At 41.1% G+C, this 23,514-nt stretch overlaps 1 protein-coding gene across 1 annotated transcript in view; it reads right to left on the bottom strand.

The window, feature by feature from the left end:
- dscama (Down syndrome cell adhesion molecule a) overlaps window positions 1-23,514 on the bottom strand; it is a 92,732-nt gene that overhangs the window by 46,796 nt on the left and 22,422 nt on the right. The window contains 2 exon segments of the mRNA XM_055046614.1: window positions 19,547-19,696; window positions 19,861-20,178. Of these exon segments, the coding sequence (XP_054902589.1) occupies window positions 19,547-19,696; window positions 19,861-20,178 (468 nt within the window).

Below are 23,514 nucleotides of genomic sequence, written 5' to 3'. Positions count from 1 at the left end.
TGAACGGTCGCAGCGCTGGATTGGACTGTCAGCGCCGCTTCCTAACAACCTCACTGAGCTCCCACTCCCCAGCTCTATCCCCAACTCTGTCTCTCTCTCTCTCTTACTCCGTTCCACAGAGACACAAAACTGCTCACGAGCGTCTCTTTGAAGCGATTTTATGTTTGGATTCTAACATACCGGTTTCTGTAACTTGTCTGGCTTCCGAAGGTGATGTTACGTGTGAAGTTTGCTGCAAAGTGTTCATGCTCTCCTAAAGCTTTTGGACGTTTCGTTCAAACTAAAACCAAAGCACAACAAAGTAGCACGTAACTCTAAGGTAGAGAGAAAAGGACACATTGTTTTCAGATTTTTTTTGCATGTGAAAATCTGGAAGAAAAAAGAACAGTTGCAGTAAAACCACTTTTTACTGCGACTACAACTGCATTTCTGGGCGCTCATCTAGACACCAGTTTTTAAGCCAAATAGCTCCACCTCACTCAGATGGGATGAAAAACATCTGCAAGGACGTTTGTAAAAAAACAAAACAAAACCTACTCCTCCTTTTTTGTTGCATCTTCTATGCCGTCGTACATTTCTCTACTTCTGTTGCCATCATGACTTAGCTGGCCCATTGCGAAACATGATGGGGGTGATGATAAGAACTACCTGACCTTATGACAGAAACCCACAGAGAAACAGACTGCCAAAGACAAACAGAAGCATGGGGTGGGTGTAATGAATATGCTGCCCCCTGTGGTGGAAATGACCTTATAAACAACAACATTCTGTGGCTGTAGCCAAGCCTGCTGGGAGATGCCCTCTGAGGAAGGGCAAACGGCCTGAAATTCACTTCTGTGAGTAGCAGACGCTGCTCACAGAAGTGACACAATAACAGACAAGACAAGCTGCTATGTTTTACTGCTAGTCACCTCACCTGCGGAGGAGACGTCATGAGTTCCCCGTTGGACGTCACACGCCGTCAGTCATCCTTCGTTTTTACAACTTGGCGTATTGCAACATAACTTTCGCAACACGCTATTTGTTCCACTGTATTCCGTGAGATAAATTATCAAAGGTCTTGCGGATGTCTGCTGCCACAGTGCAGCGGTGCAGCTCTGAGCGACCTCTTTTATTCTACAAGACAAGCTACGCCTGCATCTACTGTGATCTCAGTCCTGCGTTTCGAATCAAATGACAGAGGAGACACATTCTCATATTTCAAGGGGAGCTTTCATGTCACCATGAAGGAGAGAGCGCGAGGGAAAGGAAGAAAAGGAAAAGGGGGAGTTAGAAGAGAGGAAGTCAAAAGCATATGGCATCTTGGATTTCAGGCGAAGCGAACTGACAGGTTAAGTGAACATTTGGATAGGGATATCCGGAGCTGGTGGGGGGAAACGAGAGTTGTGTGGGTTCTGGCAAAAGTGTGTGTTTGTTTTGGTTTGGTGGGTAAGGTTGCTAAACACTCCCATCTGTTCGTGTCCCAAGGCACTTTTAGATCACTTACCTACTATCTTATGCAGATGAGGCATTGCTGTTCCAGCTCCTTCGACTTGCAGCAGATGAAGAATAATATACATTTACAAATATGTCAGAAAAATAACAATGTCAAGGAGAAACAAGGAGCACAGAGGTCAAGCTGTGTCCTAGGGAGAGTTTACTTTACCCCAGATGATGATCACAGCTCCGCCAAGATATGCGACTGCCCTAACTATGTGCTCATTAGAATTTGCCTGCCTTTTGGCAGCAGCAAAGTCCCAGGAGAGAGATCTGCCTGACGGCGGTCCTCTATGCGTGCTGAATTGCATTACATGAACTATACCAATACACTGTCAAATTTCTCTGTCAAAGAAAAACAAATGAATGCACCAGATTAAAAGATGAATTCATTTTCTTGCCCAAGGGCTCTTTGTAATGTTGACTTGTTCAGTCATGGATCGAAACCCTGATTTTCCAGTTGACAGACAACTGTGAGAGATAAATGACAAGAAAAAAAAAATTATATCCATGACTCAAAGTCGTACTTCTGGTGGTGTTGACAGAGACTGCATTGAGCTACAGGCATGAGAATGTGGAATAGAAGTTATCATTGGTGATGCACAGAGGAATCAGCTGGCGACTGGAATGGACCGTTTTCACTGTACGGGATTGGACCCATGGAGCGACTGCCCTGACACAGACTCAAGAATCTTTTTTTTCAGTCAGTGAAAGTGTCTGACCTCTGCACATGTCTGACCAGATCACAGGTCATAGAGCTGAAATGGAGAAAAAATATCAAACTGATTCCTGAGAAAATTGTGATTTTCCCTTTTTTTTTTTTTTTTTTCAAAATATGACAATTGAAGTTATGAAGAAACCACCACATGCTTTAGAATCTGTAACTTGGAAAGAGAGATAAATTACAAGAAAGAGAAAAGAAAAGAAAACTATGTTGACCAACTCGGGACCAACTATGTTACAGTAACATTGTTTGTGACTATGATGTTTCAAAGATTGCTTTTATTTTTTGGGTAATGTTCTCATAATTAAGTCAGACCCAACACTAAGCTGTAGTTAGCTAATTCAAAGGGTCTTTTATGGCCTGACAGAACATGTCTGCAGCTCAGTGATGATATGAGTGAGAGCCAGATGTCCAGCAGACAACAGGAAGGATTGTGCTGATTTGACCTTTTGAGCTCTGAATCTCTGTTATAGAACATGCTGGAAATGTTGGCAACCTTTAGGAAATCTATGAAAAAAAGATGGGCATTATCAAAACCTTTGGGACTGAGCTTTTCATGGTCAGTAGGATCATCTCTAATATTAGGCAGTTAAAGATAGCTTAAAATGTATATTGTGTCATTACTTTGTTTCAATGAAAAACTAGTAACCAAACTGTTAAATTAAGTGACTTTGCTACAAAGAATAATGCTTTTATCTTTTTATCCAATTTAGATAAAAAGTCTCCGAAAGCCAGGCTGTCTTTACATCTAGCACAACCTTATTAGGTTAGTCCAAACTATGTTGACCATCTCTAGTTGTAGTGTTGTTATATACATTTTTATCTTAACTGTAGTATTTGAGTTAAGGATTTCATACTAGACCCTGGCCTTGTTAGAACACAAGGCGTTCAGCTTGGGAGAGAATCTCGCTTTGCCCTTGTCTTGTTAGGTGCAAACGAATGGTGTGTGTGCTAAAAGATAGCATATTCAAATGAAGATAAGGAGCTTTAGATAGAACGAGGGAGGGGTGGGAAGAGAGAAAAATGATTGAAGAAATGGAGCAAGGAAAGCAAAGCCTGAACTGATTTAAATCTGGTAAACTGTCAGGGAGAGGGATTACCCCACCAAATCCTTGGCGAAAACAGCGACCCAAGTTATTTACTAGCCTTACAACCAGCTGCAAACCATCTGCACTTAATTGTAAGACACAAACTTTATGAAGCTCAACCGGGGATTTGGCCACAAAGCCTCTTACGCCACTGAATTGGTGTCTCTGCTTCGAGGGAGAGTAAGGCGGCTGCTCGAAACTCGTCACATGTGCGTTGGAGGACACAGGCTCCCCTGCTGGTAACAGTCCCCGTAGGGGTCCTGTCCTACTAAACACACAGACTAAACCTCTAGTATCAAAGTACAATATATACAGTGCAGGGTACATGCTCTAAAGGACATACAATTAATGGACGCTTTGAAACGAAACCAAGGCAAGATCAATGACCAGACACCCAAATTTACACATGAGTGGTCAAGGCGAGCATCAAAACATTTAATTGGCTTGAGTCTCTGTGCCTTTTAGCAAGAGCTCAGCCATTAGGTCCCAATTAGGCATGTAAGTGGCCTAGTAACCTACCCATACTCATGGAAAATTAGAAGCAGGAAGACAATACTGACACTGGCAGTGAGATATAAGCCTTTTACAAAAGCTGCATGAGGTATTGTTCAATGTAGGTCGTTGTCCAATACGTTGTCCTTGGCAGCCATCTGAAGACAGGAGATAAGAGGTCCAGTCCAAGTCACTCAATGGCAGGTAGCCAGCCTAATCCTATTTAACAAGATCTGGTCTGAAACTGGGCTGGGGCGAGACACAGGGTCACATGAGGAGCCCGTTGGGCTCAAGCTGTTAGTTTGTGGGTATCACCACCAAAAGCATTGTGTTTTTCAAAAACAATGTATCTTTTGTCTGGGCTATGCCACTAACAACAGAGAATTGTTTGTGAATTATTCAATCATGGATATATTGTGTGTTAACCGATTGTGAAAACACTTCAGAGTGTAACGTTTCCAGAGGGAGCATGCAGCATACTGTCGCCTTCATTGACTGCATTATCTAAGAAATCACAGACGGGTCATCCAGGAATGAATGCTGAGGGATCTAAGCTGCTGGCCTCGTTAACTAATTTATTTTCTTCTGCTGCACTAATTCCACCCGTCTCCATATGTTAAGGGATGGGGAGGGAGTGAGTGTGCGGCGTTGGGGGGCGAACTGGGTGGAGGGTTTAGGGATTAGGCCATCCAGGACATATGCCTTTCCAGTGTGATTACAGCTAGACTGAAGGACCAGGTTTCACCGCTCTCCAGTCAAACACAAACAAAAAAAGCTTCCCTTACGGAACTGATATAATGTTCAACTATGTAAGTTTAAGGGGCACTATTATCTGTGTAACTATATTAACTTCAGTTGTTAAAAAAATCATAAAATATGAGAATATACTTAAGATATATTTTACTTTACTAATTTAAAACCTTGAAATTGGGCCTCTGACACTTTAAAAATGGCTGCCCTTTTGAAACTCCGCCTTCAGGAAGTCATCACAACATCGCTCTGCTATTAACCCTTTATCAATGTTTATACCAATGATTCACTGAGAAGTAGCTCACTTAATGAGCTCAGCAGGAGCCCATCAGGTGTTTGCTAATTGCTGTTGACTAGTTTGAAGGAGCGCAGTGTGGGAGATGCAGGGGAGGGGTGCTCTACAGATGAGCAACAAAAACGAACATTTTACCTTTGTGAAAATTTTAACTCATGATAACGACTAATGGGAGCCCTGAGCTTGTTTCTCCCGTCTGGGAGTGATGAGAGACAATGACACCTGAAGTGTTGCTTATGTGCAGCCTGCTTGGTCTCTATGTGGAGAAACCAAGCATGTTTCTCCACATAGAAAGGCTTTATTGCCTCATTAACGAACCGGTCACCATATCATGCATAGCAGCTTGGAACGTGGGAATCACCTCGCAGGATAAATCCATTCTCCTGTCTCTTCTCTGGGCCTTTTCCCTTCGCAAAGAAACTTTCCAAAGAATCTGATCTGTTTCTGACTCATTTTGTTTCTTATGGTTCAATGTTGGTGCGCAAGACTGAGAGAATCTGGTCAAAGGATTTTCAAAATAAAAGATCCTGCAGACTCAAATAATACATAAAACGGAAATATTTAATTAATTCTTGTGCGGCCCGGTACCAATTGGTTCACGGATCGGTACCGGTCCGTGGCCCGGGGGTTGGGGACCGCTGGTTTAACGTATCGATACTTGAAGATGAAAACTCGATACCTTCTGAGGGTGGAAACATTTTTTATAAATATTGTAGACTCAATAGCCTTAATTAAAGCAACACTACATGTATGTTTTAGATGAGAGGATAACATTGTAACATGATGTGAAGCTCATAAAAATATTTGATTTTACATAATATTGCCCCTTTGAAGTTGTGAAATTTGTGCACAAACCAGTTATCAATAAACACTGTGGCCGTTTTATCCACAACTTAAACACCAATCAGATCCAAAGGAGGACCTGTAGCGCTGTCAGTTGACTGTTCAATGATGGTTGTAGCTTTGTGTAAACCTTAAGTCCGCCCTCCCTCCTCCACATCTCCACATTAGCGGGTCTAATCCCTCGTGGAACATCTGCTGGACGACAAGGCCACAAAAACGTAGTGCAAACAAGACTGGATGACGGTGGCCATCAAGAGGCCTCAATGAATGAGCCAATGGACACTTCCATCCATGGTGTGTTTGCTCAGGCCTCAGACAGACACACAATACTGCTGTGAGAGCGCCGCTCTCTTATCGGCCAGATAAATGCTCTATTTGAACTGAAGGAAGGTGACTTGCAGTGATGAGCAGAGCACCTGCTGCTGGAGAGCATAGATGTGTGTGTGTGTGTTGATGGGAGGTAGTGGCAACACAACCTCCTACTTTCAGCTCAGAATAAGGGCCTCTACCTTTGACCTTTCTCAAATTTATTTAAAGGTTAGAGCTCCGACTAACACATTCCTCAGTGTGTTTTCAATGTTTTTTTTTCTTTTGTTTGCTATTAAGAGCTCTGAACCACAGCAATAACGCCTGACTGACATAAAATGGCTGCTTTGGAGCAGCAGCAGAGACCGGCGGAGGGTTTATTTTCAAAGACAAAGGCTGATCATAAAGAGAGAAGGGCCTGTGGTGAGGTTGGGATTTATCAGGAAATGTTCATCTCAGTGTTTTGATGACACGTAGTAGATTTTTAGCCCTGTGAATCCAGTTTGCTAAGGACCAACGTCCCCCATGCTCCATCAATGGTAGGAATAACCATAGAAACCAGAGATTCAGCAGTTTCTGATTCTCTGATCGCTCAAAATACGTTACATTTACCAAACTTAACCTGGCAATTAAAATTTGTAAGATCCACTCACTCTTGTGCTCAGTGATTAGAGTAACAAAACAAGTCAGTAACAATTTAACGCTACAGACACACAAGCTACATTTCCATTTAATGTATAATTGTACAAATTGGAATTACAAAAATAAATTATCTGAATGGAAACATGCCAATATATTGATATATATATATATTGATAAAAAGCTTTTGCGCTCAGATCAGGTGGTTTTTCGGCTGACTCATAATTATTTTTGCAAAATTGCAATGGAAATAATTTTTTTGCATCACATGTGAGCAAAAACCGGATGTTACTACTGGCAGAAACAACAAGAAGTGGCAGGAAGACGACAGTGTGACGTTTTTTTTCAACAGTTTATCACATGAACACACTTATTTATGTGTGATTTTTATTGTGTTTCTTATTAGAGTTGTTTTCTTTTTGTATTTGTGTTTACAGCTGTCCCTGTTGAGTCCAAACAACAGAATCAAAAGTTAATGTTAAAATTAAGCAAATCGATCTGCAGTTTTAATAAACTTCATAACTAAAAAACAAAAGACTTCCACTACAGTAAATCTTGTTAATCATTTTCAAAGTCGATCCATCAGCAGAGAGCTGATGCACCTTTAAATTTGAGACAGTGGCCCATTTTTTTAAATCATGCTACTCAGGAGAACTCCTCTTCGAACCCAAATGCAACTGTAAATGTATTTTCTGTTAGGTCTTATAATTTTAGATAATTTTCTCCTATTTATTTTCATATTTGTGTGAATGTACGTGCTTCCATTTTGCCTGTCACTTTGCTGCTGGTACAGGAACAACAATATATATTTATGTTCTTTAAACAATAAACAAATAAAACAGAAGAGCTTTCTAGTAAATTCTAATATATTTTTTAAGTTGTTCTAAAGACCTTGACACTGAAATGCATTTATTTCAAACAAAAGAATATCAACAACTTCGGACGTTCGATTCCCGGCCTGGTGACCTTTGCTGCATGTCTTCCCCTTTTCTCATTACCCACTTTTCTGGCAATTATCTATCAAATAAAGACAAAAAGAAAACATAAACAACCTAATTTGATAAATCAAACAGTCTTGATTGTTTTGGGTTTTTTTTTATTCCATCTCTCGACAATTTCCACAATCTCGCCTCCACACCAGGACATTTCAGGCATTAAAGTGTGCCCCCCCCACCCCCAACCCTCAGGCCACCAAACCAGGATTAGATTGTGGAGATGTAATCCTCAAATGGGGGTTGAGGTGGAGGAGAAAGAAGGGGATCAAGGCACCAGAAAGACACAACGGAAGAGGAGGAGGAGAGTCCGCACCTTCCGAACGAGACCACAGGTGAATCCCAGCAGAGGCTTCACTGGAACAGAAAATTTGTGATCTTTGCTCAAAACATAATAATTACATAAAAGAGGGATAAAAGGAGGATATTTCAGCACTCTTCATGCTTTTTTCTCCCATTTCTTTTGCCCTCTATGACTAAATGGCTGCTGCACTGGTCACCTGACCTGGTTTCCATTTTGGAGCGTTGCACCAGTCTGCAGGTAAGGTGGCCCGCCAGACCCACCTGAGACACCCAAAGATGCCTGTCAGTGACCTACACATGCAACGTCAAGCCTGACACGGATAGCAGAGAGCTGACAGCTCAAAAAAATAAATAAATAAATAAATAAATAAAACTCACATGAAAGAAGGAAGAAACTGGCAAACCAACAGTAAGCTTAATAGCTGCTGAGAGAGAGCAGCTTATCTTCCCAGCACAGCTGAAATGAGCTTCTCAATTAGATGAAAGCCTTTCTCTAATTTTTTTTTTCTTTTTTTAAATTTCTCCAGGCAATTTATTTAGTGTGTGCGTGTGTGTGTGCGTGCGCGCGTGTGTGTGTGTAAGGAGTGGTGGCAGGGGGGCTGAGAGCAAACCGCATTGGCCAAGCGCATGACGAGTCATACCGCTCTCCAGCCAATCAGGTGCAGCTGTCAGCGTCAACTCAGGCCCTCAGCAACAATATGACTATTTACTGTATTCAAGAGGAAAATCTCCTTGGGTTCCATCACTGCTCATCCAGCAAATCCCAGACAAAATGAGGAGAAATTAGTCAAATGAATAAAGAAACAAAGATACAGAGAGAGAATAAATTCATTTTACTGCAGTTTAAGATTTTTGCATTCCTCTTCCCACTGAATGAGGAACAATGGAAGTCAAGACAGACCTGAGAAACCTCACATAATAATAATAATAACTATTATTATTACGACCGACTGCAGAAGAAGCAGCAGCTCCTGACATGCTAATTAAACATGTCTCCTTCATTTTTTGTAGGCAGAGAAAGATGCTCTTTTTTTTTTTTGACAAACACTTTTTCCTGCATTGTGGATTAACTCGGATTATGCAAACAACCTTTCATGCGCTCGCTTATCAGTTTTATTTCTTTGTCCTCTGAATCGTCCCCCCCTCGCTACACACACACTCCCTTCAGTGTTGTGTTAGCGGAACCAAAGGATTATGCAAGCACTTCCACAAAAATTAGGTTTCCTCAACTTAAACAAAGTAATGCCGTTTGTTGGCCGGGCCAAGAAAAAAAAAAAAAAAAAACGGTCCCAGTTCAAAGTCACTCAGATCAAATAATTAATTGCATTTATTTATTTAATAAGCAAACATTTCACACATTTATTTTTGCTCGCACATAAATTAATGTTAATTTTTTTTCTAAGTTTCCTACAAAACGCTTCTTGTTTCTGTCATTTAAATATCAATAAATAAGAAACCTCAATTTAATAATGACATAAAATCAACAAAAATTGTGTCTATTCATGGCTAAACTGCATAAAATTGTAATCCATTTGACAATTAAGCAAATGTAATAAAAATAATAACGAATAAATGTGGCTTAATTTGTACTATTAGTTTAAGGTAACGAGAACCATAAAATCAGCTGAATAATGAATAATATAAATATTTCTAATTCTTCTTAGAAATAATAATTTGAAGATTTTTGTTTTGTTTAAATGGTTTGTGTCAAATGAGGACAATATAAAAAAAAGATTAAAGGAGGAGAAAAAACTGATTATTTGAGTACTATTTTAAATAAATAAATACATAAATACATAAAAACAGATGTGTTAACTGAATAATGCACAGTTTTGGTAATAAAAAAAATGTTTATAATTGATTTGATTTCTTTTACAGAAATTAATGTTTTGTTCCTTTGGATAAAAATAAATACGTACTACCACTGCCAAGCAGAAACCAAACATTGATGTTTTCCCATTGAGACATCAAACCTACCAGTTTTTTTTCTGACTTGTTTATTATTATACACGTTGCAATGGGGCGGCGCCTGATTGCTGCCCATTTCTAGACGGGTGGTATGCATGAAATTACTGTCACATAAAGATATCAGGATGTGTCAACGAAACCAAGGTTTCCCAGAAAGACTTTACATGGAAATGAACGACGTTCTTTCAATTCACCTGTGAGTGTTTTATTTATACCAAGTCCCAAAACTTGAGTTTCATTTTTCATGATGCGATACATGATTTATGCGGCGCTTCCAGCTTCTGCTGCTTAGAGACTTTAAAGTTCCTGACGAGGATGAGAAAGACACAAACAAATTACTTTACTTGTAATGTAAACATCCAACTACAAATCTAGTATTTCTTTTGAAAAATCATTTATTTAATACTTTTTGTTATCAGTGGAAGGCAAAAAGCCAGTAGCAACCAAATGATTGAGTGGCTAACTCAAAGATTTAAACAAAATTGTGAGGGAAATACATAAATAAATAAATCAATAAATGTTCCTTAAGCGTTTGAATATTTTTTTTAAAAAGTATTTTTTTTCTCTTTTTATTTTTTGTTTGTCAGTTTAGAGGGCAGCAGCAGAAAAGAAAAAACGTCTCGCGACCAAAGGATGCAGCGACCCTCGTTAAGACGAAAATACCAAGTCTCTTTCTGCAGGCCTCTCAGCCACACATGTTCATAATCACCCTTTCTCACCATCTGCTCCACCAGAGTCAAGGTTACATATGACAGCTCGAAAAAAAGAGAGAGAGAGTGGAAAAAAAAGAAGTGCCGCAGGAGTGCAGCCGTACATGACAGGACACGTGGGCACAGAACGGAGGAAAGTGGGGGAGACCGCGGGGGAGGTTCACAGAAACCAGAACGCACACCGCATGCACCAAACGCTGGATGGAGACATCACTTCCTCTGCCGCTGCCACAGAACACTGTCTATCACTTCTTCTAATTCTGAATTATTTCACCTTCCTACCAGCATCTTCAGTCTGTCTTATTTTTAAATATTCCCTGCCTCTCTCTTGGCTCTGCTCTGCAGAGCCCTGCGATGCGTTCCCCTCACTCTGCAGCATCATCTGAACACTTGCTCCTTTGAAGGAAATCTATAAATACAATCATCAGGCGTTGTGTGCTGCATGCAAGGCTGACCAAGGATTTCCATGACCAGAAACCACTAAAATGTCCGTGTCAAACAGATAGGGGAGGGGCGGCAGGATGGGAGGCATGCTGGTGTGCAAACAGTCACACATCAGAGGAGGTGATGCGTTGATGTCCGGTGACATTTAATTTCTTGCCTGTCCCTTATTGTGAGAATCATCGCTGGGTTTGCTCCATATGAGTCTGCATTAAAGCCCTGCTTGCTTCTTCTCTCCTCTTCTTTTTTCTTCTTCTTCTTGCTCTTCCGTCTTTCTTTTGTTTACCTCCCTGACATAAAATGCAGCGCTGACGGGGACAGAGATGGAGAGAGGCTGGGGGACACGGGGAAGGGAGGACGGCTGTGAATAGGCAGAGTGAGTGGCATGCATGGACAGCCCCTCTGTCTCTCAAAGACACTGCAGCAGCTGCATGTGCGCGATAAGAGCAGTCATTCACAGCCAAGTCTGCCCCCCCTCCCCTTCTCCTCCTCCTACACACAAACACACACACACACATCCAATGCAGACTGAGACGCACATCATTCTCTCAGCGGGTCCCTCCACGGTACTGGCTACTCCAAGCTGCCTTTGTGATAAATCGATGGAGTCACAGAAAATTGTTTTGTTTTGTTTGGTTAAAAAAAATAGCAAAAAAAGAAAAAGTCTGGTGTCTGAGTAATCACCAGCATGTAGTCAGCAGCTGCACAGGCTTCAGATTCCCTTCAGCTGCAGCTTCTGCCATATTCCAAACTGCTGGAATGGCTCAAGCCAAAAGTCTGAAATAAAACCGAACTAAACAAAATGAATCTAAGTCAAATACAGTACCAACATGGAATCTTATGTAATTTTAAATAAATTTATTCTGTTGGTCTTACAAAGGCTGGTATGTGAAGATTTAAGGCAGTTTGCTGGTAAAGATTAAATCACAAAGGCACAATTATGCACCTATGATGTTTGCCAACTATATATCTTTTCCTAGGATGGCATCCTAAGTTCACCACAATGTCTACAATTAAAAAAAAACAACAACAAAAAAAACTAAACTAATAAACGGCAGCTTCGGTCCAAAATGACTGATTATCTGTTCAATTATGCATAAATTCCCAAAAGACCTTTTTGTGCATCTTGAGGAGATTTACTGTGTCTTGACACCATTGTGCATATTGTGCCATGGAAATGAGAATATTTGTATGATCTGTAAAAAATTTAATATTTACTGCCTATGATTAGTCCCCCAAAAAAGGTAATTAAAAAAAAAAAGCTCTTTAAAGTCCTATCATATTCAGGGCTCAAGCCTTAAAAAAAATCTTAATTCTTCAGGTTCTGCTGTTGTAGTTCTGCTTTAAAAAATTAATAAAAACTCTTGGCTTGGCTTGATGTAAAAAAAAAAAAAAAAACATCTTAACCTGTCTGTATTATCTATTGAGAACTACAGAACCATCAAAATGTCAGTAGTTTTACGTTGTAAAGGTTGCATATTGCATGCATATATGTCGTTTGTTTCGCGACTGTCCAGTCCCTGTGATGGATCATCAATGTGTCCAGGGTGTTTTTCTTTAAATAATTAAAATCAGCACAAACAGGTGCCTAAATCTAAATAATCCCCCCACTTTCTCTAATTTATCATCATCATTAACAACTGAATGTAAGTAGTTTTTGTTTAACTTCACATCAGCTCACTTGACAAATCTGTTATGCCTTTAAAGCTGCAGTGTGTAGCTTTTACTCAGAAAATGATGGTTTTTCTACAAATTTGCTAAAAAAAAAAATGTGTCATTTTGTGTTGGTATGGTAAGAGACAGATAATTTGTGTAAAATCACTTCTACCCAGTGGTTCTACTGCCATCTGCAGAAGTACACCGCTTGGTCAGAATCAACCAATCAGAGCCAGGAGGAGGGTCTTAGCGCTGTCAGTCAAGCTCATGAACACCCTGCTCAATGTGCTAATGGAGGAGAAACAACTTAGCGTTACAGAAAAATAATTTCTCCTGGTTATCCAGCCATGCTAATAAGCCTAAGCCTGCGTGGTAGAATCCGTTGTGTGGAACTGGCTGTGGCGAAGGGCGAGTGAGTGATTGACAACGGTAAGACCCACCTCTTGGCTCTGATTGGTTGTTTCTGACCAAGCGGTGTACTTCTGCAGATGGCACTGGGAGAAGATAGAGGAAATTGTCATTTCATTTTCACAGATTATCCATCTCATATTGTTCTGTCTCGACAAAGTGACATGTTTTAACAGACATGTAAATAAACATTTTAGTTTTTTTTTTTTTTTTAAAGTCGCTGCATCTTTACCCCTCAACTCAAACAAATTTTAGCAGCAATATTTATTTGACAGACATTGAACCCTCACATTACGAGAACATGTCTATAAACCTAAGGACACCTACGACCCAGGTGACAGTATTCAGTCCTGAGTCCATTCGATCCGCAGAAAGTCTAAGTGCCAATTAATCGGGGGCTCCTTCCACTGTTAGCTCAAGTTGCACTTATAGCTAATCTGTGCTCTGGCGTGGAGCCACACATGACCTGGCTCACATCCAGGCTGAGGAGCCGCGGAGGCAGCAGCCATGAGCCGGTCCAACGCCACGCTGAGCAGCATGGAGAAGAAGACGTGCCAAACTGCAGCCGCACAAAGGAGACCTCACTGTTTATTAAAGATTAAACAGTGTTTAGCTTCTTCCCCTCCTTCTCCTTCTCCTCCTCCTGCAGCCCAGCATGTGCTTCAATATATCCATGCGCAGACACACCAGCACACACCTCCAGCTCACACCCTAATTGTTTGCAGCCCCAAGAGTTTAATAAAGAACAAATTGCGGTTATTGGCGAGCAAACAGCACAGTACGGAGGTGGGAGCGTAATCATTGCAGCAGAGATAGAAAAAGATAGAGAGAGAAAGAGAGGGAGAGAGAGAGAGAGAGAAAATCAGCCAATTTAATTAATATCTCTGTCAGTCTCAGGCAGCAGGCTGCGTGGAGAACAGTAATGTGGAAAGCTAACTGAGGGTCGGCGGGCTGCTACATATGCACTCATGTATTCCACCAGGAGGAAGCCTTTTAAAGCTACACTGCAAAGCAGTTCATCACCCAATCATGGAAACAAATTTTATTTTTCAAACGACTGTACCTATCTGGATTTCCAAACCGTTACTATAATTCTGACAAGATTCAATCCTAATCTGTACAAGTCTTGTTTTTAATCTCCCGTCGTTTTCGGGTCCTGATTTTGTGTTTATCATGCTGCCTGCACACTGCCCAGCCCCACCGTATCCAACCGTCATGTTCCCATAATCCTTTGTGGCAGCTGCAGCCAGATTTATGCACACAGGTATTGATTTTCTTCCCAGCTTTTTTTTTTCTTTTTTTCCCCCTCTCCTCTCCTTTCAGTGCTACCCTGTATTTATCTTGCCAAGCTCCGGCCAATGGGTGTGAGGAGAGAAGCAACTCGCCAAACGCAAGCTGGATTTATTTTGGTTTTTCCAACATCGGAAGCCGCTCTGCCGCACGGCGCGGCCCCACCCTGAGCGGGATGCATGTAGGTACGTCCGCCATTTTCCGCAGGCCACCTGACCCATTTTTTCCGAGTGGATAACAACGCTCCGGTCAGTTACAGCAGGCAGAACGACGGACGCTGAAGAAAGAACGGCGTACAGCCTGTCACACGTCACATTACCAACCCTGCCTGTCGACAGCAGAAGGCAGAGGAAGGAGAGAACGAAAAAGGGAGCAAGAAGGACTTAGTTATCCTCTTTCTTCCTCCCCCTCCATATATATCCTTCCACACTGGGACCAGTAAAGCCATTACATACCCTCTACAGCCCCCTAGCTCAAGGTTGCGCTCAGCCAATGGCGACGCTTTCTACATGAATTCTAAGAAAAGGGCAAAACTGACAGCGAGTGAGCTGCAGAGCTTCTCTCGACAAAAGCCGGTCATTATCCCACACTACCTGTGGGCTGAGGATTACCTCCAGTCCTACTTTCTATAAATATGTTTACTGCTCTGTAACAGTGATAGCCGTGAAGAAGAACGTGTGAATCGCTGGTTGTAGTAGTATTGCTGTTTGTGGTATAATTGTTTTTGTTCACTCTCAGATCAGATACTACCTTGTGTTCCTAGTTAAATGAAGAACAAACTCGATCTATTGAGCACAGCCAAGCAGTCATTTTTGGCTTAAGGGTTTTCTGTATTTATGTTGGTTAGTGACCAAAGCATTTCCAAACACTTGGATAAAGCTACTGGAAATTTTGTCAGTAAATAAATGGCAAATTTCCTCTACATGTTAACAGAGGATGGCTAAAACATATTTTTTTCAGGACTATCTTAAAGAGGCAGTATTATGTATTTTCCAGGCATATAACCTTCCGTTATTATAAAAATACTGTACATATCAAATATGATTTAAATTACAAGGTGAAATTTTTTTTGACATCTTTAAAAACTTCTGCTTTTTCTCCTGGAACTGCGCCTTCAGAAAGTCATCGCAACATTACTCCTCTGTTAACCCTTTCACAATGTTTTCACCAGCGTTGCACTGAGAAGCAGCTCGTATAATGATCTCAGCAGATACGCAGTTCTACCAGATGCTTGCTAATTGCTGCTGGCTAGTCTGAAGGAGCCGAGAGGAGGATTTGCAGGGGAAGGCTGCTCTGTGAGGTGGAAGCTGGAAGCTCGGAAACTGTTTCGCCTCTGAGGTGACACTAGGTCCAGCCAGGCGTTTTGCACAACTGAATGGTTGCCATGGGAGATGGCAGGATTTCTCAAACATGCATAAAAATCAAAATAGCACTCCAGCTTTGGATAATATTATAATATTATGTGAAGCTCAAAAGGGTTGATTTTGCACGATACTGCCCCTTTAAAATCTGGTAGTTCATTTACAATCATTTACAAATGGAGAAAAAGTTTCCACCTCACATGCAAACATTAAAATAGTGCAACTACATGTTTTAGAAACTGGTGTGTCTTCAATAGTGAAAACTATTGAAATCTTTCTTGAAATATGTATCGGATTCAGATCTCCGATCAGGATTCTATGGTCCTGTGGAGTTTATAGGCAAACGATGGAACAGTTGTTAACCCTGTTGCCTTGCATCAAGAAGGTCCTGGGTTTTATCTGAACAGCGTCTATCAGCAAGGAGTTGCTTGTTCTCTTTGAGAATGTGCATGCGTGGGTTTTCTCTGGCTACTCTGGATTCCACAAAGCATGGCTATGCAACATTGCTCTTCTGATTTTTGTTTCTCCAGTACGTCTCCATGTTGCCCTGAGATGGACTGGCAGGCAGCCTGTCCAGACCTGGACACGTAGAGAGAAGTACCAGATGTTTTGGAGCTTCGGGGTATTGGTGAGGGACTGGGGGTCGAAGAAAACCTACCGTATCTGAATCGTCAACAAATAATTTGGCTGAATGAAAGTGGTAAAGCGATGTGCTAATCTACCTCCAAGATAGCAAAGAGGCACTTATTATCAGACATCAAATAAGCCTCCATAATTTTATTTGACAATTTTACATAATTGGATTCTAGAGCTATGTTTATGTAATAATATAAAAGCAGAGTAACAAATTCAAACCCGAACGACGAAACCAAAGGAGGTGGAGGGAGAAAAGAGCAAAGCAAAGAGAATCTGTGTGATGGCCAATGGCCTTTGTGTTCTGGTTGTGTGCTGAATGAAAAAAAGCCCCCTTGTGTGCGTGCGCGCATGTGTGTGTGTGTGTCCGCAGTATTCTGCTGGGGGGCTGGCCCCCTCTCGCCCCGACGGGTGCTGAATGCAGAGCAGACAGCATCAGGCCGGGGCAAATGACTACAAGGCCTCCTCAGTGACTGCAGCAAAGGCTGCACCTGTGGGAATGGCCCTGCTCAGCAGCACAGCCGCAGCCACACACATCACCCCAATACATCCAGAGAGCCAACCCTGCAGGCAAGGCATACAGCTCTACCAGGTACAATCTGCATTTAGATGGGGCTTTTTTTTGGGGTTGTTTTCTCTAACTTACAAGGAATACATTGGATAAATGATAAAAATGAAGTACTTGCTGCCCTTTCATTCTAACCTATATATGCACACACATTTCTTGTGCTTTTTCACCATTCTGCCAGCACCAGCCATTTTCTACAAGGAGATGAATTTGAAAAAAAGCCAAGTTCACATGACAGGAATAGCTTCATCAGAATGGTGCCGTTGAGGTAAATTATTAGTACCATGGTAGATATAGATTTAAAGTCAGGTTTCCCCCTAGTGTAACCTGGCAGGACACCAGACTTTACTGGAGGCTTCATTGCCATCACCCTCATCTTTAGCTCCTTCCACAAATTTTCTATCAGATTCAAATTAGGACTCTGACAAGGAAAATCCACAATATTCACTGAAATCAGAGGAAATGTGTCAAGATTTTCTCCAACCAAAACCTGCCAGTGGTATCAATATATCTGGATTTTACTGTAGGGAACTATTCAGACTGGATTTTATCCTTAAACAGAAACCAAAAACAAACAACAGAAGAATGTGATTTCTGTTCAAAGTTACATTTCTAACATTTTCTACAATATTTTCATATTTCTCTAAGGGGACCAGAGCTGTTTGGTTGGTTTTGAATGGATCAGGGTTTGTGTCCTTGGACAGTCCACTATGCTTGAGTAGATATAAAAATGCAAATAAGCTCTGCCATTCAGTGTGAATTTCCTACCTGTGTGAAGAGTAAAGAATAAAAATCCCTTCGAAATGTCTTAACACCTTTCCTTTATTTAAATCAACAGGCAACTCTGCTCTCTTGAGCTAATCTGGTAAAACTTTGTGATAAATCATACCGATCCTTTCCAAAAAGATTATTTTCTGATGGTTCTTTGAATTAAAAAAAAAAGGAAAAGACAAGTAGCAATACCAGTTGCTTTTTCAGTATGCAATGACTTAAATCACTTTTCATCATAAATTGAAAATCTTTTCAAATGGACAAAAGGATCCTTGCATAAATCTTCTGTTAATCTGCCCTGCAACAGCTCGAAAATGTCCAGTCCAGTGAGGCCGACAGTAGGAATGTCTAACCAGTGCAGCACACCAGGCTCTATCTCCTAAAGTGAAGACTCTGTCAATTATTCATGCTAGAGACAGAAAAGCTTTATTTCTTAAAGCTTTTTTGTCTTTGTCAAAGTGTTGATACGATTTTAAATAATTGAATTGTGAAATGCCCTAGGTTGGTCTTGAGGTTGAGGGGTTGAGCCGTCTTGTGTGGAGCTGTCACTCACACAAACACACACACACACACACACACACCCCCACCACACACACACACACACACCACACACACACACACACACACACACACACACCCACACGTAGACAGTGCACTTAAAAACTGTGTAGGAGAGAATGGGGGAAATGGACGATGCGATGCAGGGTGCGTGCATCGAGACGTGAATAAAGACCACTTGCTCATAGATTCATAGGCTTCTGTCATCCATTATTTAGCATGCAGGAGAGCAGTGGATTGGTGGCTAGATGATTTTTTTGACAGCATTTACATGGCTGATGGGAGGATTTTTTTACTGGTCGAGATAAGCACCTTGTTAGAATTTGCAACTTAGACGTAAATAAAAGTAATGAGGAAAAGCTGTTTCAAATTCTCAAACAGTCAAAGATTCACATTTTTATTTTCCATGAGGCATGAGCTGGTATGATTTACTCACAGTTAGACAAGTTCGTAGGATGCAGTGAAAAACATCAATTTCTTGAAGCCTTAGCAAACGTTTATATCCACAACTGGCATGTTCTGCAACTGAAGTACAATTGTGGCTAGCAGCTTTGTGGCAGGCTCAGACTCTGCACTGCCAAACCATTGGCAGCGAGACAACTAACAGTTCAGGGACATCACAGAACATGCTAGCACAAAAATCAATTTGTGTACAATTTAGAGATTGATATAGATTTCAACATGCCCAATATTTCCTTAGTGGACAAATGTGAAACGTCAACAAAAAAAAAGGAAAAAGCAATGGCTAGCCAGCACTTGCCCTCCATCCAAAAGCAAAATGACATTAGCACTCGTCTATTGAGTTTGCTAAATGCCCCACATAAAGTGAATTTTCCCCCCAGGGCTGGGAAACAATCACGCAGAAGAGCGTTCCATTTAAGTGATTTGAATGATCGGCGCGCCGCAATGCATCCTATCAGCCAGAGAAATGGGTCAATACACTGAGACTAAGTGACACTGCTGGCATCCTGCACTCTCGTGGAAGACCAGGCAAAAGGAGGACGAGCAGGACCCTGCCGTCATTGGGTCAGACAGATGTAGAGAAACAGCCCTCTCTGCAGTGGCACACAGCCCCACTCATGGAAGCACTGTTATTTCACAGCATATAAAAAAACCCAAAACCCAAATATCAATATTAGCACACCCCAGAGGTCCAAGCAAGACATACCTCACCAAGCATTCCCATCAGCATGTATACCACTATCTGAGCATGTCATAGTCTAGCAAACATCATCACATTGGTTGTTAGAGAAGAAAGAAGTGCAATGCCTTACTTTCAGCATTGATTGACATTGTGTCTTTCTCCCAGGACACAACAGTGATGTAGGCCTCCACTGAGGCAGGGATAATGCACTTGAAGACCGCCACATTGCCTCTCATGGCTTTCTGGTCCTCCACCCGGACAGTGTACGGCTCTCGTAGGACTACAGGTAGAGGACAGAGAGGTGTGCAGTGTTTAAGCTGGAAAACGATGCAGGCAGAGTTCAGACAAACAACCTCTCTTTAGTGCAATGTTAATTTCCAGGGCTACAACAAATCAATCGGTGGCAGAGACACTCAAAGAGGAGAGGGAAAACAAAAAACTGACCAGCCTTGATGTGGACATCTTGGCTCCTGATTCTCCCTGAGGGGTTCTCCGCTGTGCAATAGTAAGTGTTGTCGTGGATGAGTTTGCTGAAGCTGGAAGGGGGGATGTGGAAGATCTGAAGGGTGCCATTGGGGTGCACATGGCGGATCCCTGGCACATCATAGATCTCCTCGCCGGTGGCCAGGTACCAGCGCAGTGAGACAGGGGGCACACCTGCAGCGGGACAGGGCACCGATGTCCCTGTGGTGCTGGCAAACACTACCTCTTGCACAGATGCATTGACAAAATATAAGCTGGAACGTAGATCTTCACAGAAAACTGCAGAGAGAGAGAGAGGGAAAAGAACAAGATTACAAAATTGTAAGAAAACGTAATTCTAGTCCTGGTTTTTGAACCTAAAAAGTGTTAGTTTACTGGGGTTTTTAGTGCTAACTGCAGGACTCCAACTGTAGCCTCTTAGTAGCATGTTGACTACTTCACTAGAAGTAGTCAACATACCACTACTTTTGTTGTAAGGACAAAAGTAGTGGATTTAGACATAAAAATTTGCACTGTTGTGTAGAAATCACATTTCTGAAACCATCTTATTTTGTATGAAAAACATTTCGGCTAAAATGAGTGAACTCATTTTGGCTATGAAGCGAAACGTGTCTACAACCGGATGCTTCAATGTAAAACTGGAAATTTTCTTCAGTTGTCGATTCTAACAATATTTTTCAAGTTCTAACTTCATCAGCTAGAGCTACTTTAAATCTCCACATTATTCATGAGGGAATCTAATGAGTCCAAAAGCTTTAACAGAGCTTTAATATTACTAGCATAAAAGATTACTGTCATCAATGATTGAGAACAGAAAACACACTTTAATACAGTTTCTTAACAGTGAATACTTACAACATGTAGCCAAAACTCTAATTTTTACAGCAGTCAATGTGATGTGATACACTCCTGAATACATTAGTCAACCCACATTGCCAGTGTGAAGCCAGGACCTTCACCGTAACTGTCAGCCATTATTGACAGATCCACAGTTAAATATACTCCTACTACACTTTTAGCACAAGAGAAACAACACCCTAAAGCATAGCTGGAAACGTTTTCATTTCAAATAAATGACAGACAACCAAATATCTGACAAACATTTGTGGAAGAGTTCAAAGCACGACGTTTTAAGGGGAACTATGTATTTAAAAATGTCAAGGTACTTCCATCCATCCATCCGTTGAGAAATATAGTTGCTTTGTCAAAGCAATCATCAATAGCCAGACCCTCACCAGCCTAACTCTGAGTCGCACCTGAACTTAGGCACAAGGATTTCAAGTCTTTTTTCCTCTGCTCCCTTCCAGTGCAATTCCACTTGCTACATTACTGGCAAACGTTACCAATTGGGTGAAATTTAAAACCATAACACAATCCATGCCTCTAGGAAGCAATCGTTTCTCAACAGCTGAGAGCTCAGACACTCTCCATGAAGGAAATAAGGACCGGTTTTCACCAGGTCATCCTTACCCTGGACTAGGCATGGATCATTAAGATACCATGGTATTAAAAGGTTTTTACCTTTTTTATGACGTGCTAACTGTATAGACAGAAACATAACATATTCATCTGATACATTTAATTTGAATCCGTACACAAGTAAATCTATTCAATAGTAGCACAGCAGATGGTACCGTTCACTGACTTCCCCTACACTTACTATGCACATCAACGTGGACCAAGCAACCTCGGTTAAAAGCGACTTACACAAAGTGAATAAAGAAAACCATGGGCCATCAGGAGCAGAGGAAGAAAAACAGAACTGACACTTGTTTTTTTTTTTTGTAGAAGAAAGGAGCAGTGAGTGTCACTGGTCTTTCATCTCTGGGCCCAAAAACAATCCATGAATTTCCAGGTCAGAAACTCCTCCCTTTATTTTCTTAGCTGTTTTCTCCTATCTTTCCGTAAACAGTTAACAAATCAGCATATAATCCACAGTGACCAATGTTTGTTTTTAGTGTGGCCTGGGGGGCTACGGCAGCATTATTCTCATTTAGTGTAACTTTTTTAGTGAACCACACATGTTTAGTTGCAACAAACTAAAAAGTCTCGAAGTGGAACGGTAAACTACTAAGATTCATCTTAGAACAACTATTGCCAGTAACCACTATAAACTACAGGGTGATACGGGACTGAGAACAAAACTTTGTTGGACGCACTGACTCAAAGACTTCCAGTTTTTGGACATTTTGTATCTCAACAGTTGTAGTTCATAAAGGTCATTAAACATGTAATACTCAACGTTTTACAACAGTGTACCTAAAAACTTCAAATTTCTGTCAAAAACAAAAAAAAATGTGGTTGAAAAGATCGATCCTATAATTTTGGATAATTGCATTTAATTGCATTTTAGAGTCAAAGCTGAAGATCAAGTGGATTTACAACACACTAGAAGTCAGTGAATAATTTTGATGCCATCTGCTGAGCAGCTACAAACAACATAAAATCTGTTAATATTCAAATGCTGACTCTACGTTGCGTGCTCTGTGATAGGAGCAGCCTTGTAAAGCTGTTGCATAAACACCAGTGTCAGTAACCTACTGTAAATATTTCAGGCACCGCTGCCGTATACCACAGCCTCCACTCTGCGCTAATGTGGGATCCCTCCTTCTGTCGCCAGCCCACTTGCTTGGCTGCGCGACAGCTGCCAATCCCCCCTCCCTGGAGACCAAACATTTTAGCGCTTCATAAATTCCTAATGAGCGTTCTCAAGTCACCAGCCACTTCCACCCACTGGTCGTTCAACCTGCTACAGCAAACAAACAATGTGGCGAACACATGTTTCTGCACATTTAGAGCCAGACTCACTTCACACATGCGGTACTCCCAGTGTTGGGCCCGGAGGTGTTGAGAGAGGAAGGCCTGCAGTTGTCGACAGATACAAGACTGCCGTTTCTGATCCAAATGGTGTCAGAAGAAGGCAATGGAGACAAAAGGAAATTGCGGGACAAACTTTGATATAGTCAGCTGCAATAGGCGTGAACAGCACATTTAGCTTGGACTTTTTAATGGTTATTTAATCGGTTCTTTTTCTGTATGACATTAAAACTTTAAGGACTTTTACAAATTTTAGCTTTTGAAGTAATTGTGAATTTTCTCAAACCGTACAGGTTCAGAATTATGAACAGAGGCTCACATACATTCATATATTCCACTAATACTTGATTAAATACTCCAAGCAACCCAACCGTATACTTTTTGAAGTCATCTGCTAGTTTGCTGGTCTATTACTTCTGATTGAATATCAAACCATTTTCGTTTGGCAGAATAGTTAGATTTAATTAAAACTGTTTTCCCAAATCTGGAATTTGAGAATAATTCAGATATTTACTATTCATTTGTTTCAATTGACATTCTGGGAATTCTAAGTCCAAAGATATTCTAAAAGAAAAGGAAAGAAATTATCATTTTAAGAAAATTACAAAGTTCCCTTTCACTTCACTGAGCTCTTCAGACATTCCTGTTGTTCTACACGTTGGTCAATCGAATGAGTGATGGCAATCAAAACCTTTTTTGAGGACCAAGATAAATTACAAGCCACAGACATTTGAGAGTACTAATGACAATAAGGCCTGATAATGTTAAAGACAATGTCTAACCTGCAGAACTACTTAC

This window comes from Poeciliopsis prolifica, unplaced genomic scaffold (assembly GCF_027474105.1).
Source record: "Poeciliopsis prolifica strain line A6 unplaced genomic scaffold, Auburn_PproV2 SCAFFOLD024, whole genome shotgun sequence".
Classification (NCBI taxonomy): domain Eukaryota; kingdom Metazoa; phylum Chordata; class Actinopteri; order Cyprinodontiformes; family Poeciliidae; genus Poeciliopsis; species Poeciliopsis prolifica.
This window is presented reverse-complemented; position numbering and strand designations above follow the sequence as displayed.